Source organism: Crinia signifera, chromosome 8, assembly GCF_055691185.1.
Source record: "Crinia signifera chromosome 8, ASM5569118v1, whole genome shotgun sequence".
Classification (NCBI taxonomy): domain Eukaryota; kingdom Metazoa; phylum Chordata; class Amphibia; order Anura; family Myobatrachidae; genus Crinia; species Crinia signifera.
In genome coordinates this window covers 97,486,510-97,504,254 of record NC_139224.1, presented here as the reverse complement: position 1 = coordinate 97,504,254, position 17,745 = coordinate 97,486,510, and the positions used below count along the sequence as shown (strand labels likewise).

Genomic DNA, 17,745 nt, shown 5'->3' with positions numbered 1-17,745 from the left:
TGTGCCGTATAATTCCATTTGTGCTGTGTCAGTCCAGAGGTTCCGCCATCTGTGCCGTTTAATACCATGTGTACCGTCATGTGTGCTGTATCAGGTCAGGGGTGCCACCATCTGTGCCATATAATTCCTAAGTGTGCCATATCAGTCCAGGGGTGAGCCAAGTCTGACAAATAATTCCTGGGGTGAGCCAAGTCTGCCGTATAATCCATGGGGTGCTACCAAGTGTGCTGTATTAGTCCAGGGGTGATGCTAAGTGTTCCCTATCAGTCTAGTGTTTGTGCCGCCCACTTTTGTCGCTTATCATAGTTATCCAATTTCTTCGGTGCAACCTTTTGGCCTAAATACAATATTGTTCAGAATAGACTGGAAATGAGTGGAGATGATTGGTTCGAGGTTAATAATAGCTTAGGAGGAAAAAAAAAAACTAAATTCTGTGATTTTAGTGTTTTTTATGCTTTAAAAAAAAAAAAACTCAGAACCCAAAACCGAAAACGTTGAGGGGGTGTTTTGGCAAAACCCTGTAGAACCCAAAACCTGAAGGTAATCAGAACCCAAAACCAAAAACACGAAAAGTGGCCGGTACACATCCCTATTATATACATCACATTGTGGTTGGTTCAAATAAATCTGGCACTTCCTGGTCTAAAAATCATCAAATTCACATCCAGTTTGCATATTGAGCATACAATTTACACACCTTTACACTTTAAAAAAAAAAAAATCAGACAACCTGGCCCTTATTTCTGAGTGATTTTCCATAGTTGCTTGGAAAAAGTCCCTATTTCCCCCCCTCCAGTATGTTGACTGGAATTTATTAAATTGTCAGCAGAGGAAGAAGTACTGCAAACATGGTGAATGTTTTCTGTACAGGAAAACCTGTTTGTACATTGTTTACAAAATATACTATGAAGTAAAATATGTCCCATATTTAATTCCATGCAAACTACTGTTTTTATTTGAAGTACAGGTCAAGTCGTGTATCACAAAAAAGCTAAATATTCAGAAAACCTTGTTTTTTCTGAATATTTTAGGTCCCCCCCCCCCCCCCGACCATTTTTCATACTTACCATCGTCCCCCGATGTCCATGGCGGTCTCCGGGATCCTCTTCAGCGATATCTCCGGTCCCAGGGATGCATTGTGTGTATGTGCAGGTGCACCGGTGATGTCACTAGTGCATCTGTGCACTCGCACAATGCACCCCTGGGACCGGAAATACCGCTGAAGATGATCCTGAAGGCCGCTGTGGACGCCGGGGGACATCGTGGACATCAGCGGACCATCGGGGACCAGGTAAGTATGGAAAAAAAATATTTCAAAAGATCCCTTATCCAAAATGTTCATGGTCCCGAGCATTTTGGATAAGGGATACTCAACCTGTATAAATAGAAAATGAATAAATATTCATATAATATTTACTGATCTTATAGTTTATAGTTTAAATCTTAAAATTATGTTATTTTCTTTTATAGATTTCATCTGGACAAAAAGGTACCACAATTTTGTATTATCTGTTAAACTTAATACCATCTTACTTCTTGCATACATGTAAATGTGATATATATATATATATATATATATATATATATATATATATACACAGCAAACAATGAAATCATTAAGTACTCTCCAGACTTTTGAAAGGATAGAATGGTTTGAGTACCGCCTTATTTCATTGTTTGCTGTATATGTGAACATCGATTCCAAGGAAGGCACAGCAGCAGGTAGGGAGTGGGGCGGGCTGAGGGCGACATCAGGGGAATAGCCAGCATTTTATGGGCGTCGCCTTGAAAATTCCTGGTGTTCCCCTGGGAATGCAGGTGCGGCATTGCTTGGTTGGGGCAGGCGGCTGATATCACATGATTTCAGCGCCTGCCCCCTTTTCGGTGGTCAGCGGCAGGAATTAAAATCAGTTTAAAATGACTTTTATGTCTAAAGGGGAAAGAAATCATTCGATGGTCAGTGAATTTTGGTGTCATCGCTCAGCAGTTGACACCTGGAGTGGCCCACACCCCTCACACCCCCGTTGTGATGCCAATGTGACAGTCTCTGGAATAAGAGAACATAGAAGATATTGACACAATCCCTTCAATCAGTGAGCCCAACATTAGGTTGCAAACCTTATGCATATAGTGGCAATTGGGGCAGTGTGCTACAAAGAACCAGGGGTGTTATACTCAGGAAATCATGTTTATCTGTTGAGCCCAGAAATAGGAGAATAGATAAAGTTTGGCTTACCTGCTTAATTAATTTCTGTGCAGACCATAACTTACATGCACATAACATCAGAGATTTGAGGCTGAGCGGCATCTCTCATGTGTGCTGAGCGCGCCCCCCTACTCAAATAAAAAAGGGGCGTGTCTGAAGGGTATGCCTCCTTTTGCATAATCATGCCCCATTTTAGGAGTAGGATGTGTGTGTGTGAGAGATTAGGATAGGCATAAGGGGGGTGTTAAGGTTTGGAAGAGGGTAAGGGTTAGGCTGCGGAAGGAATGGTGTACACACGGTACAATTCAGCATACAATTTTGACTAGATAGTCAAAATCACATCGGGATCACATGCAGATTGCACAGATTTTTTAACCTTGCGCTCCCGATGCGCGCTCCCAGGACAGCACAAATCGAAGCCAGATATACAGGTCTTCATTGACTATATAGTACAGATCTGTACTATATAGTCAAAATTGCATGCATGTCTTTTGGCTTTGCTATGCGATTCGATCCCGATGCGATCTGCGGTGGCCATTAGGTGGCATCTGATGGAGCACTTCGGAGCCATTCAAGCCAGGTTCAGCGGCACACAGCTAGTATGTTGATCCATCATTTTGATGGGCTAGAAACACACACACATACGCATACACACTCAAGAATTAATGCACACACATTAGTCTATATATGTTATATATGTTATGACTGAATAGTAGTTCTTATGTTAGTGTAACTTGTGTATTGCTGTACAGTAATTCTAATATATTCATGAAGTTCTACAGATCACTAATGTGACAAGTCCCACTTCTACACAACTCCTGGTTACATGGAGCTCCAGCTCTACATTAGTGTCCTTCTTCGTGCTCGATGTCCGTGTGGTGAACAATACAACCATCGCACCCATCACTACCACTGCCAGTGCGTCTACCAGGTCGAAGCTAATTCAGGCTCTACGAACAGGCACAAAATACAATGTAACACTGAAGTCATATGGATCTAGCAGTAAGGTGCTAGCAACAACTTGGTCACAGTCACAGACAGGTAAGTGCATATAATTGTGGGAAATAATGGTAACCAAACAATTACTTCTGTGCCAGATCTTTACGGAGATGAATTGTTCTGCAACCAAAGTCTACTGATTGTCTAATCAGTTTCGCAATACAGAGCCATTTCTGTTCTGTCTGGACTTTTCCAGACAATTCGATTGAAGAATTACTGGTCCTGAATGGTTGGTGCCAATTCTAACTGGGAGGAGGGATATCTGGTATATTTCCACACATTAGAGCAGTCCTGGTATAAAGCAACCTAATAAAGCACCGATTATTTTCAGATCTCTAGTATGGGCACCTGTTACTGATTACTACAATTTTGTCAAATGGCCAAATTATCCGTTCACTGACTATAATCACAAGGTACATGTCAATGTGGTGGCCACATACAAAGAAGAGTAATTGCTGCCCAAATCATATTCATTCATAAAATAGGTGCCGATTTATGTTTTTGCTGGTGGGTACTCAAGCCAAAAATATAGTGGAGTGGCTTCATGGGGAAGGGGCGTGGCCTCAAAATAATACCAATTTATATTACACAGCACAGTTGTCTCCAATATTCAAATTACGGCAATTCCCTTTTTTAGACATTACAGCAGCAGAGTCCCCATTTTTACACATTACGGCCAAATACATAAATGCTCCCACAGTGCCAAATACATAAATGCTCCCACAGTGCATGTGCATAAATGCTACTCAGTTGCACAGCACGCCCTGAGCACGCGCATGCTGGCCGGCCCACGTCCGCATATTACTCCGCAGACGGAATACACACTTTCCGTCATCCTGGCATACTATTTGCCAGGTGGCGGGTCCGGCGAGGCGGGTACTGCAGCCACAAATTAGCAAGTTAATACGGTGGCCCAGCAGTGGGACTCGGACCCGTGGGTGCTCATCAATTTCCGTGGGTGCTCGGGCCCTTGAGCATCCACAGAATCGGCACCTATGATTCATAAGACCTGGGACCCACTTACTCTTCTTGGGTACTATATAACTCTCTGTGTTGGATACTGTGGGACTGAAGTCTTCCTGATAATTTGCTACAGGACTGGTGGTGGCTGTCACAGTGCTGGTTACACTAATTTTGTTCTCAACACAGGATAGCCAGTAAGTGAATTACACTGTAAGGTCGCGTGAACAAGTGTAGTTCGAGGTATAAGCAGTATATGATAAGAATGTAATACCTTATTAATTATAAAGGATATATTTTTAAAAGGTCTAATAACATTGATTATTCGCAATTCCAAATCGATGGTGTAATGTAATTCCTGGGCACAAACATACATTTACTAACCCTTTGTCAGTGAATACATGCCTCAGTCCATAAAACCCAACATCGATTGAAATTGATTTACATCAATTTTAAAATCGGTAAAGAAATTGATCAAAAATGACTTGTAAGAGCTGTTCCAAGATCTCTTGGAGTGATACTGTATGGACTAGAGGTAGAAGAAATTAAAAAAGTTATAATTAGTTTCATTTTTTAAGTTATCCCATAGCCGGAATGATATTATCTACTTAGTATGCTGATCAATTCATTCATTCCTTTTTTAGTGCCAGCAACTCCACAAATTACAACATCCAATGGCATATCCAGCTCTGCAATCACTGTTGGATGGTCGTCACAAGTAGGGGCTGACTATTACTTTCTGATGGTGACACTTGGAACAGATAGTATTAACCGGACATTCACAGCCTTAAACTGCAGCATTGAGGGACTTCAACCATCATCTCTCTACAGTCTCACCTTGTATGCTGTAAATTCAGCTGGTCCAAGTACAGCAAGCCAGCATGTGACTACTCTTACTTGTATGTATAGATCTGCTTGTTTAAGTAAAATGTGCACTGATGTTAAACATATGGACCTTGTTTTATAATGATAGAATCAGGGATTATTTGTATATATAGGTGCCTATTAACAATAAAAAGTGATAAGGACCAATTCACTAACATTCTTTATCTCTGTATACCTCAGCAATAATGAATGCTTATTCACTGTTAGTTACCAATAAGCTTGTGCCAAAACAGCAGCTATAGTAAGTGACAGCACTATCACAGTGCTATGTTACCAAAACTAGTGGCCGCAGGTTGCTGAAGAGGGATTGGAAGATCCATCACCTGCATGAATGTCTCGAAGATCTTCATATGCCATCAGAGCCACGTTTGATAAAAAAAGCCAAACCATAGAAAACCAAAAGAAAGATAAATAAACAGCAAATTAGATTAATATTATTTGGGACATATGGTTAAACATATGTAGTTGCTATAATATGCAAAGTTAAGTACACAGGTATGTGACTGATCATCAACCAGCTGATCAGGTAAATGCTACCGATCAGGTGAGCTCTGTACCCACTACTTGGCCTCCTGCTGGTAATTGTTCAGGTTCTGGGGGATCGGCGATGTTGTACCTACAGATATTAAACTGTAGATAAGATGCAACCTCCCAATTACGGATGTTGCAGGAGCATTATATAGAGTTAATTGCCTAACGCTCTTTCAATGGACCTACATATACCCCTATACAATTGTCGGCCCATACACTTAATACTGGGTGCTTGGAGCATGTATTATACAGATAAAGCCATCCTCATCTAGCCATCTCTGGATAGCACAGCGCTAGGTTTTTACTGAAAGAAATTTATTTCAAACTATCTAAGAGCATTTAATAATAAAATATCACACAATATAAATTGTATAAGAGAATTCTCATGAAATAAGTATGATGAACATATATGAAAAATGTATAAAATAATTATTAAAAATGTTGATGAATGGGGGTAATTCCAGCTAGTATTCAAATGTATTGGAGAGAGTCAAAATTTTTCCAAAAAAGGATATTCGAATTATCTGGTAAATATACATCTATTGGTGTTGATTTGGATAAAAAATGACTCTCTCCAATACATTTGAATACTAGCTGGAATTACCCCCATTTATCATCATTTTTAAGAATTATTTTATAAATTTTTCATATATGTTCATCATACTTATTTCATGAGAATTCTCATATAAAATGTATATGTGATATTTTATTATTAAATGCTCTTAGATAGTTTAAAATAAATTCCTTTCAGTAAAAACCTAGCGCTGTATCATAGATCTTTTTCTCGTTTTTGTACCCTTTGGGAGCCTAACACGCTTCCCATACAGTAGCTTTAGCAACACTGGTGGTTCCCCTTTCCAGTTTAAATAATGGCATCTATTACCTGGTCTTCGCAGCCTAGATGTGATTACTTTTATACATTTTGCTATGTTTAATATATTGTTATTTTCTTAAAAGTGACTCCACCACCCATGGATGTCACTGTTATTCCAATTTCAAGTTACTCCGCAACATTGACATGGTCAACCGTGAAGAAGGCATTGATGTATGGGATCTTCGTCTACGAAAATGAGTCAACAAATAACTTGGCATTTATCAAGAAGACCACTTCCATTATGATCACACTTGATAATCTGCTTCCATGCACAAAATATATGTTTGCTCTGACATCTTACAATTGGTTTCTTACCACTGGAGAAGTAAATCGGGTATTTTATGAAACTGGAAGTAAGTCAACTGAAGCAAAATAAAATTTTATATAGGAAGTATATAGGAAGTATGAAAGTGAAGTAGACCATTTCCTCAGCTATTTAAAAATATTAAGTGTAATTGATATATTTCTGCAGTGACATGTGTTAATGGCAATGGCTGCGCAGGCAATAAATAAAAATAAAAAAATGGTGTGGTCCCCCCACTCAAATAAGTAACAGGCCCAATACTCTCACCCTGACCTGTTATTCAAAAATATGGGAGAGTCCGGAGTGGGGTCTCCGTAATTTCCAACAACCTGTACTGGGATGTACAGTACCAGCTGGGAGGTAGAGTTAAGGTAAGGGGAAGGTAAGGTAAGGAAAGGAATACATCACTTACCGGACACCTGTCGGGATTCCCTGCCCGTGTTGGTATTCTTATCGCCATCAGCATCCTTATGTTTTCTGGCTGCATACATTGTTCTAAAAAATCGGGATTTGTGGGGGTGCAGCGGTGCAGCCAGGGGGCCTCTGACCATGTCATAATATGTAGAGCCACAAAACTGGAGACAGGAGCAGCTGGTCAGCGACGGAGTGGGTACTCAGACACTGCCCGGCAGTAAACTGCGCATGTCTAGTCCCTGCAATTTTAGTAGCAAATCCTGTGAAAGGTTGTCGTGCTCTCCCACACTGTTGAAGGACCCATTGCCAGGTCAGTGGCTCCATGATCTATGAAGTAATCTTGTGATATAGTATAAGTTACTTGTTTGTGCACACTTTATGTTGGGTGGTAAACCAACAACTGGTACATCTGCCTGATTTCTTACTAAAGTTATTTTTATTCTGTCTTTGACCAGGTCTGGATTCTCCCCAGATTATTAATATCCAGTACTCCAGCAATTTAGGGAGTGCGTTATTATCCTGGAATGCAAGTGTTGGGGCTTCCTCATATACAGCTAGTGCAAAAACAGGAACTGGTCTGGAATCTCTGTGTACATCCACCTCTACCAGTTGTCAGATCTCAAATTTACTGTGTCAACAGAATTATGTTGTGAGCATCACAGCGTCTACTAGTAGCTGCAGCAGCAACAGCAGCAAACCACTGACTCTAGTTACAGGTACGTTACGTGTTCGCAACATTTCAAAGTGATTTTGATGAGATTAGCTATGTGTTGCAGTGTGTTTTTTACCTATATCTTAAATGTAAGAAGGAGCTTATTAGGATGGAGTTTATTCAGAGGTGTCACTCCTTATCTCCCTCTTGCCAAAGGCGTGCATAACCAAAAAAGGTGAATGGCCTAAGTCAGGCATGGCCAAACTATGGCCCTCCAGCTGTTGTGAAACTACACATCCCAGCATGCCTTGCCACAGTTTCGCTATTAGGGAATGCTAACACCGTGGCAAGGCATCCTGGGATGTGTAGTTTCACAACAGCTGGAGGGCTACAGTTTGGCCATGCCTGGCCTAAGTTTAATAGGCTGTGGCCTCGATGGGATTCCTGATGACATCACTCTTTGGGCAGCCCAGAATCCCTGGAGATGCTGGGCTGCCCCCGGAGACTAGTTCCTGCACTATCGATGCTCCTTCTCTATGACAGAAGCCAGGTACAGCAGTGTGACATTCTCTTACAGCATCTGGCTCTTGTTACTGTGGGAAAGCTGCCAATTTGGTGTTGCGCCTCCAAGGGTAACACCTGGATGCGACCCACAATTTCCGAACCCACCCTTCTGACCCCACTGATAATATCTGAGATGGGGACATAGGGGAGAGGTTTTAAAATTTGGAGGGAGATCAACTAAATGCTAAATATATATAGAGTATCTCTGAGACTATTGGGTCAATCCGATTCCAATTAGGTGCAAGTGTCACATAAATGTGCTCTCCTAATCCAATAACAAATACCTGTTTATGGTACTTGCAATTGTGAGGTGCAAATTGTCAGCCATGTGTGATGTGATAGAAGTGCACAATAAAGTGCTGGATAACCTTCCTGGACTTTAGAAAAATGCCAAAAAGTAGAATCATATAAAAGGACATTAGTGGGAAATAAGGAAAATAGACACTTTTAAAAGGTGTTGTGCAGGGGGCTGGATGTCTATACAAATGGGCAGTTATTGAAGCTAATCAACTGTTGCCTTGATCATGCATCCATCAACATTTAATGTGCCTAAAAGCTCGCAAAGGGGATAACCCTGTCTAAAGTTCTCATCTGGGCATCTAAAGTTCGGCTTTGCCCCTCTAGGTGCCCATACTATGGACTTTCCACAATTTATTTTCTTGTACCTATAGTGATAAAAAATGTGAGTGCCATGCCCTTAGCTGCAGCATCATTGACATGCCGAGATGCCAACTGGGATGAACTACAAAATGGGGGCATGATGCCACACCCCTTATGCATTGGCCTCTACCACTGCATTCTCCTTGTGGGCCAGTTGTGTAACAATAGCCCCACAGACCCCGTGGTTGCGGGGAGGCGCTGATTAAGTTTGGGTGCCAGGGGTCTGTGGGGCTATCATGCGCTGCACTGCTCCTGGGGCCTGGGACCAATCATGCACCTCTGTTCACCGCTGATGCCGGGACCCGCAGATTACTTGTCTCTTATCTGCGGTCCCGGCTTTCCGCCTGGCAGGCTTCAGTTAATGAAAATGACCCTCACAAAATGGCCACCCCCTTACAGCAGACACTTTTTGAGGATGCTAGAGGAGGCGGCGGCCTCCTCTAGCATCCTCAGAAACGGTCTGCTGTTAGAGCAGAGTGGTAAGTAGCGGGGTAAGGGGCCAGAGGCGGGAGGCAGGCTTTATTTTATTTTTATTTTTCCCAAACATCCACGTGGATTATGATTGGGAGAGGTAAAGTGTGCCAAGCGCATCATCTGACCTGAAGCATGGTGAGCAAAGCAAGCCATACACTAATTTAGGGTCCATGCGCTCAGACTTTTCTTGGTGTCAACGCATTAAACGGTCAAAATTAGTTTTTAGGAACTTTTTCATACTGTGCTATCTACATAGACATTATTGGGGATAGTTTGAAGCACGGTGAGCTAAATGAACAATGCGAGGGGACGCAGCACAATAATTGGGGATTTACATGCACAGGTGTTGACACTTACACCAACATTTTTGAAAAACTCATACCAACCTTTGCATCTGCTGACCTTTCCCACATCAACCTTTTTTCGGTGTCTACCTTGTGCTTGTTGACCTAGACACTTGTAATAAGCCACTAGTGTGTGGATCGTGTAATACCTGTATTCTATTCACTGGTTGCTGATGTCGGACTCAGCCTGCTGGTGCGCTTTCTTCTTTCCATTCCTACTATTTAGGCAGATAGATGAGGCAGAGGGCCTGAGAACCCCCAGACAAGTCACCGCTGGTGAGCCCATTGACTGAAGCCTTTATTGGACTTCAATGTTGGGTCTCTGCTGTTTTTATACTTTGGAGAAATGTGCTTAGCTTTGCATAAAAGATTTCCAAAGGTTACTGATATCAGAAAATACCTCAGAAATATAATAACCAAATATATGCGATTTTCATAAATGCTCATTACTACATGACATATATTATAACATATTACCAGTGCATTACATTTACTGCATATCAGTTTCTGTAATTTCCCTCTAGTATGATAATTGGACATCAGCATAAATGCTTTTATATGGAGGTTCACTGAAATATCCACAGGGCTATAGGTAAAGTATTTTTGGGGTAATGTAATTACTGTTCTGTCTCCAATGTCCACAACGTGGTTAGGTTGTACTCCCAGTACAATAAGCGAGTAACTATCCCCATAACTACCTATCTACTGGCTTGCGCTGATTATAGTACCTCTCTCACAACGGGCCAGATGTATCAAGCTGGTTATTTATCACTCTCCACTTTATCATTTTTTTGAAGCTTGATACATCTGGCCCAAAGGGGCAGATTTATTAAGCTTGGAGAAGAGATAAACTGGAGATAAATCGGAGAAAAGGTAAAAGGAGATAAAGCACAGCCAATCAGCTGTGTTTGAAAAAGACAGTTGTGAGTTGATTGGCTGGTGCTTTATCTCCTTTTATCTTTTCTCCGCTTTATCTCCAGTTTATCTCTTCTCCAAGCTTAATAAATATGCCCCTTAATCCTGAAAGCAAGTTATGGTATGAGTGATACTAAGTAATACACTCCTGTGTTAAGGGGCATACACATGGGGTCAGAGAACTTAAGGCCCCCTTACACTTGTCCAACTTGTTGTCCAACAAATTGGACCTGATTGACTTGAGATTTATCTTATTTGCAGGAGGACCAATCTATTGGTTAGACCCAATGCGCACAGGATTGTCCATTGGGTCCTACACATCAGGCACATCAGATTTTGTCAGATAAATTGACGCAATTCATCTGAATTGGGTCAAATCTGAAAAAATCTGACAAGTGTAAGGGGCCCTTAACTGTGGGAGGCAATGGAGTCATCTGCCGCCGGGCTCCTGCTCCCAATAGGGCTCCTCTCCTCCCCTGCAAGATTGAATCAGTTAATTGAAAGCCATTGATATCACTTCTTTGATTGGTTCCCCCGCCTAGCAGGACCATAGACGTCATGGTCTCTTTATTTTAAACATAATATACATAACATACCTTCATACATACATGCATACATATATCTATATAAGGTGCTGTATGTGTTTGTGTGTGGGGGAGGGGGGGCAGACACACCAATATTTATCTTGCCTCCGGGCAACTGGAATGAACTTACGCCACTGTGCGGGGCGATTTCTGCCCCATTTCTTAGCGATCTGACTAGATTGATAGAAATGGAGCGCTGATCGTTTTGTGTGTATGCCCTGCAGCAATGGTGGTGCCTGCGCTGTCTTTCCTGCTAGATAGCGGGGCTTTGCTTATAAATAATAGACAAAGCCCCATGCCACACAGATCGCTCAGCACACGTCACTGTGTGCATTGCAGGAGTACCATGGTGTGCTGAGTGATCGTGCTTAAGCTGTCACTCAGCACAGAGGCCGGGTCACCCCGTGGGTATGGGCAGCCAATTTTTGTGCCCCCCCGCCAGAAGATATTGGCACCCCCCCTCCCCCTAAATTTAACCCTGCATCCCCCTGTCTTATATTACCTGTCTCGGCCATCACACTGTGTCCGCCGGCAGGGAGCCGCAGATCTACTAGCAGACCAGCGCTCCTCCTGGCTCCCTATGACAAAATGTCCATCACAAAATGGCCGCCCCCTACAGCAGACCGCTTTTTAAGAATGCTAGAGAGGCCGCTGCTGCCTCCTCTAGCATCTTAAATAACTGTCTCCTCTAAGGGAGCGGCCATTTTGTGAATGTCATTTTGTCATAAGGAGCCAGGAGGAGCGCCGGACTAGTAGATCTGCGGCTCCCGGCTGGCGGACACAGCGTGACAGCCGGGACAGGTACCCTGAAGGTAGTGGCAGCGTAACAATAGCCCCGCAGACCCCGGTGCCCACACTTACTTGGCGCCTACCCGCCACCACGGGGTCTGCGGCGCTATTGTTACGCCACTGGGTATGGGGATTAAGAAACTGGTATCAAGTAATACACTCCTTTGGTAGTAGGTTAACCTTCTGTTACTGTGCTAGAGTGATATATGCTTTGGACCAATATATAGGTCTCTCACCACAGCCTACAGCACAACTTGAGGAGTAAAGCAGTTCCCTTACCTTTGCTCAGCCGTACGCATGTGCAGAGTGATAAATAACTAGCCAATCAGCTCCTAACTGCCTTGTTACATACCCTCCAACTGTACTGTTTTTTAACGGTCTGTACCAGCAAACAAAAGCGTCCCAAATGTACCAATTTATTGGTGGTTTGGATGCGGCGCCCATGCATGACAGCCGAGGCAGCACCAATTGGCGGCAGAGAATGCATCATCCAATCGAGCAGCAGTCTTGGAGTTAAACAGCCAATCGTAAGCGGTGGTGTCACTGAAGGTGGAACTGGGAGAAGAGGGCTTCCTGCAGAGTGAAGCTCTTAAATTGACAGCACTGCAGCCAATGGTAACCGCCTTAAACGCACCATGGCAAATCACAATGCATGGGGTATGTGAGGCGTGTTGGTAGTTGGAATTTGAATCAAGCATCAGAGGAAAAGAAACCAGGCAGTGCAGGGGTACAGGCTTAGGCAACAAGAACCGGGGGGCACCTGCAGCATATGTAACCAGGTATAATTGCCTGAGGAGGGCATAACGCACGGCGGGGATGGTTGGTCTACATGCCAGGGTCCATTATTGGTGCCGCAGAGTGATGTGGGGGGTATTTAGCGCTAGATGGGGTACATAATAGGTGCCATGTGGGGCGGTATTATAAACACAGGAAGGACACAAGCAATATATTGGGGTAAAAGCTGTCATAGGGTAGATTTGTTAAGTTAAATACATATATGGGAAAAAATGCCCAGTAGACGTTTCTGAATTTGTACTGGTTTCTGCCCTTCAGATGCTGGATGGTATGTTGTTACAGGCTGGGTTTGTAAAATGGTAGTTAGGAGCTGATTGGCTGATTGTTTATCACTCTCCACTTTATCACTTTTTTAAGCTTGATACATCTGGCCCTATGGGTGTTGGGGCTAAGAACCGTCTTTTTGCACCGGTGTCTGACTTCCACTCCCCGTGTTATGTAGCTTACACCAGGAAGGTTGCGCACTTCTCCACAAGATTTTGGTTGCTCTCTGCAAGGCGGCTGCTCTCTGCTCCTGTCATGACAGGTACGCTCCTCCATGCTCCCCATGGTTCAGCGTTACTTGGCGACATCTCTGATGGATCTCTCCCGGCCGCTCTTGCATAGCTCTCTGATGGACCTCTCCCGGCCGCTCTTACATTGTTTTTTCAAGTTAAACAGAATTTATTTCTGTTTTACAGCTGATTGTGTTCCACGGAATCTAACAGTGATTCGTGATTCCCATTTAAATATTATTAGCCTATATTGGAATCCAGTTATAAATGCTGTGAAATATACTGCAAGTGCCTTCGCTCCAGATGGCACCAAGGAAGAATGTGTAAACAATGAAACCTACTGCGTCTTCACGAACCTACAGTGTGGCACGGAGTATGAGATGAGTGTGTTTGCTTTTGACGGTAAAATTAATGGTTCTAGCAGCCCTGCAATCACAGTAATGACAGGTAAGAGGAATGTAATTGTAATGCAATAAGATCATTACATATTTGTAGCTGTATTGGCTATGATCACTTGCAGTTCCCCTTTAGATGCAGCATGACTGACATGCTGAGATGGCAAACAGAATGTTCTGCAAAACAGGGGGTGTGTTTACCTTATTTTGTAGACCATAGGTGCCAATTTATGTTTTTGCTGGTGGGTGCTCAAGCCATAAATATAGAGGAGTGGCTTCATGGGGAAGGGGTGTGGCCACAAAATAATATCAATTTATACTACGGAGCACAGTTGTCTCCAATATTCAAATTACGGCAATAGAGTTCCACATAGATAAATGCCCCCACAGTGCAGGTACATAAATACCCCCACAGTGCAGGTACTCCGCGGACAGAATGCACTCTTCCCGGCATACTGTTTCTCAGGTTGCGGGTCTGGCAATGTGGGTGCTGCAGCTGCAAATTAGCAAGTTAATATGGCGGCCCAGCAGCGGGACCCGGGCCCGTGGGTGCTCATCAATTTCCGTGGGTGCTCGGGCCCTTGAAGACCCACAGAATCGTCACCTATGTTGTAGACATGCGGAAAGATCAGATGGCCAGTATAAGTTTCTGCTTTCGACAGACGACTCCTGCAGCATTACAATATTAGTTGTACAATTTTGCAGAACTTATTCCCTAAAGCTTTGCAATAATGTACATATTAGCATCAGGCCCAAGAGCTGGAAATACTCGTAGTCATCAATTTATTGATAACAATATAACTATAACACAGGGTACCCTCCCAGAATGGCTGGGAGGCTCCCAAAAATTGGGCCAACCTCCCATTCTTCTGGAAAGGGTGACAAGTCCCCCGCAATGATGGGGGGGGGGGACCAGATGACGTGAATCACATCACCGTGATCCCCCCGCAGTGCAATGCCTGTACACCGTGGAGCTTGGCCACGATGATGCAATCATGATGGCCACGCCCTCACATGTTTCATTGGGTAGCCCTACCCTAGCTCTGCCCCATTTTGCATGGCTGCCACCCCTATCTCCTGGAGTTGGCTGCCCTCTACCGGAGAGGGCAACCTTAAAGTCGGCAACCTTGCTATAACTTGTATGGTGGTAAGGAGAAAGAAAGCATATCAAACTCCCACTCAGAGGCCCTGTACTGCTGCAGTGGCCTCCTATATGCCCAACAGTGCTGACAGTGGTTTCCACCTACTCCTCCTTATCATGTCTAATGGCTGACCCATACCTCCCAACTTTCAAAGTGACGGAGGCGGGACGTCGTTGCTGCGCGCCGCAGGCACGGTGAAAATTCTGGGGGCGTGGCCTAATTCCGGGGGCGTGGCCTCGCGGGAGAGCCACGCGTATAGGCCACGCCGCCGGAATTAGACCACGCCCCCATTTTGACGCTATGGGGGCATGACCCAGAGGCTCTCTGAGCCTCTAGGCATGCCCCCAGCCCCCTGGCTGCGGGAATAGACGCTGTGCGCATGCGCACAGCGTCTATTCCCTGCTGCTTAGCAGCTGACAGGGGGGACTCCCAACAGCCCCCCCTCACCGCAGGACACTGCGGGCCCGCGGGAGGGACAGCGGGACAGGCCCTGATAATCGGGACTGTCCCGCTGAAATCGGGGCTGTTGGGAGGTATGCTGACCCACAAGCAAAATGGCACACTTCTCAGAAGCAGAGTATACCACTGTTAGTAAAGCATGGTGCTCACTCTGCCTCAAAAATATAAATAAATAATAAAATAGGATGGGGAAAGGGATGTCTTAAAGCAGAGACACAAATCAGGAGCAAAGTTCTTAATATACAGTAGAATAACACAACCCCTCACTTTCCCTACTATATACCATTCAGCAACTAAACTAAGTAAATCTCACTGTCCAATTTATAACAGAGCCCCCCCCCCTACACACACCTTATTCTGAATATCAGCATCAGCCCAGTTTATATAAACTATATTTTTACCATTTCAGGTTTAAAATGCACCTTGAAACGTATTGTGCTTGTGGCATCAGTTCTACCTCCATTAGTAAGGGAACATAGAGAAAAATGGGGTTACTGAAAAAACAACCTCTGTTCCCCAATAGGTTTATATCAATATATTATATTACTAAGAAACAGGTTAGCATTTATATATTACACATTGTTTTTTCATGTTAAACATAGAACTTATTTTTGTTTTACAGCTGACTGCGCCCCACAGAATGTAACAGTGATTCGTGATTGCCTTATAAATACTATTAGCCTGTATTGGAATCCAGTTGTTAATGCTGTGAAATATATTGCAAGTGCCTTCGCTCCAGATGGCACCAAGGAAGAATGTGTAAACATAGACACCTACTGCTTCTTCATTAACCTACAGTGTGGCACGGAGTATGAGCTGAGTGTGTTTGCTTTTTATGGTGAAAACAATGGTTCTAGCAGCCCTGCAGTCACAGTACGGACAGGTAAGAAGAGTCAAGCAATAAGATCATGATTCCTTCTCAAATGGACAAAACCATGTGCACTGCAGGTGGGGCAGATGTAACATGTGCAGAGAAAATTAGATTTGGGTGGGGTTTTTCTTCAAAGTGAGATCTATATTGCAGTGTAAAAATAAAGCAGTCAGTATTTTCCCTGCACAGAAACAAAATAACTCACCCAAATCTAATTCTCTCTGCACATGTTACATCTGCCCCCTGTAGTGCACATGGTTTTGTCCATCTGAGAAGGAAATTGCCTCTAATGCTGGTTTCACATTGCAAACCTGCTTTCAACCCGTTTTTGTAAACGTGTCTTAAAACGGGTCAAAAACCAGTTAAACCTCTTTCATATTGCATGTTGTAAACGGTATATTGCTTGTTTCAATACCATTTTTGTACCTTTCAGATTCAACCTGTTTCAAGCAACAAGTTCAAGCAGTGCTTCTTTGCAATGAATCTCCTTTGTTTATCTCCTGCTTGTGGGTGGGGATCATGCAGGGAGATAACCTATCACCCTTGTGTGGTTATCATTTGTAGCAAATACCGTTTCTGAGCTGTTCAGACTGCAGGGAAAATGGCTCAGAAACATGTAGGATCCTGCTTTTAACATGTTTCAAAATACCGGTATTCTCATACCTCCCAACAGTCCCGTTTTTCGTGGGACCGTCCTGTTTTTTTGGGACGGTCCCGGGTCCCTCCCGGGGCCGGCATTGTCCCGTGGCAGGGGGGGGGGGGCAGTTGGCAGGGGCAGGCCCCCCCAGCATTGTCCCACGGCAGGGGAGGGACCCCCGCCTAAAGGAATAGACGCTATGCTAATAATTACTTTTGCTCTGTATTCACTATAGAAGGAGAAGGGAAGGGACCACAGTTAAGTTGCAAGGACATTCATAAAAATAAGGTAGATGGAGGTACATTTACTAGGGAGAAAGTCCTAACAGAACTTTCAAGACTGAAAGTGGATAAATCAATGGGGCCAGACGGAGTGCATCCAAGGATACTAAAATAACTAAAAGATGTGTTGGTAGCACCATTAACAGATTTATTCAACCAGTCACTAGATACAGGTGCGGTTCCAGAGTACTGGAGAAAAGCAAATGTAGTTCCACTGCACAAAAGCGGAAGCAAAGAAGAAGCAAGTAACTACAGACCAGTGAGCCTTACATCAGTAGTAGGGAAAATAATGGAAACACTATTAAAAGAAAGAATAGTGGAATATCTTAAATTAAACAACTTACAGGATCCAAAACAGCATGGTTTTACTGCAGGGAGATCATGCCAAACAAGTCTCATTGACTTTTTTGACTCCGTGACCAAAATACTAGATAAAGGGGGGGCTGTAGATGTGGCATATCTAGACTTTAGTAAGGCATTTGACACTGTCCCACATCGTAGGCTGCTAAATAAACT

General features: G+C 43.5%; 1 protein-coding gene across 1 annotated transcript; it reads left to right on the top strand.

Annotated features, from left to right (window-relative positions):
* Positions 1-1,225: 1,225 nt before the first annotated feature.
* Positions 1,226-15,938, top strand: LOC146027255 (fibronectin type III domain-containing protein 7-like). Its single transcript, XM_083158197.1, has 8 exons — positions 1,226-1,291; positions 1,471-1,489; positions 2,981-3,247; positions 4,810-5,064; positions 6,539-6,808; positions 7,629-7,889; positions 13,631-13,891; positions 15,850-15,938. Exons 1-8 carry the CDS (start codon positions 1,226-1,228, stop codon positions 15,936-15,938), a joined length of 1,488 nt encoding a protein of 495 aa, XP_083014323.1.
* The last annotated feature ends 1,807 nt before the right edge of the window (positions 15,939-17,745 follow it).

Bases quoted from the DNA above. Each gene is read 5' to 3' on its own strand.
- LOC146027255 (XM_083158197.1), top strand. From the start codon at position 1,226: ATGATCCTGAAGGCCGCTGTGGACGCCGGGGGACATCGTGGACATCAG. The intron at 6,809-7,628 runs GTAAGTCAACTG...GTCTTTGACCAG, and splicing joins GGTATTTTATGAAACTGGAA to GTCTGGATTCTCCCCAGATT. The intron at 7,890-13,630 runs GTACGTTACGTG...TCTGTTTTACAG, and splicing joins ACCACTGACTCTAGTTACAG to CTGATTGTGTTCCACGGAAT.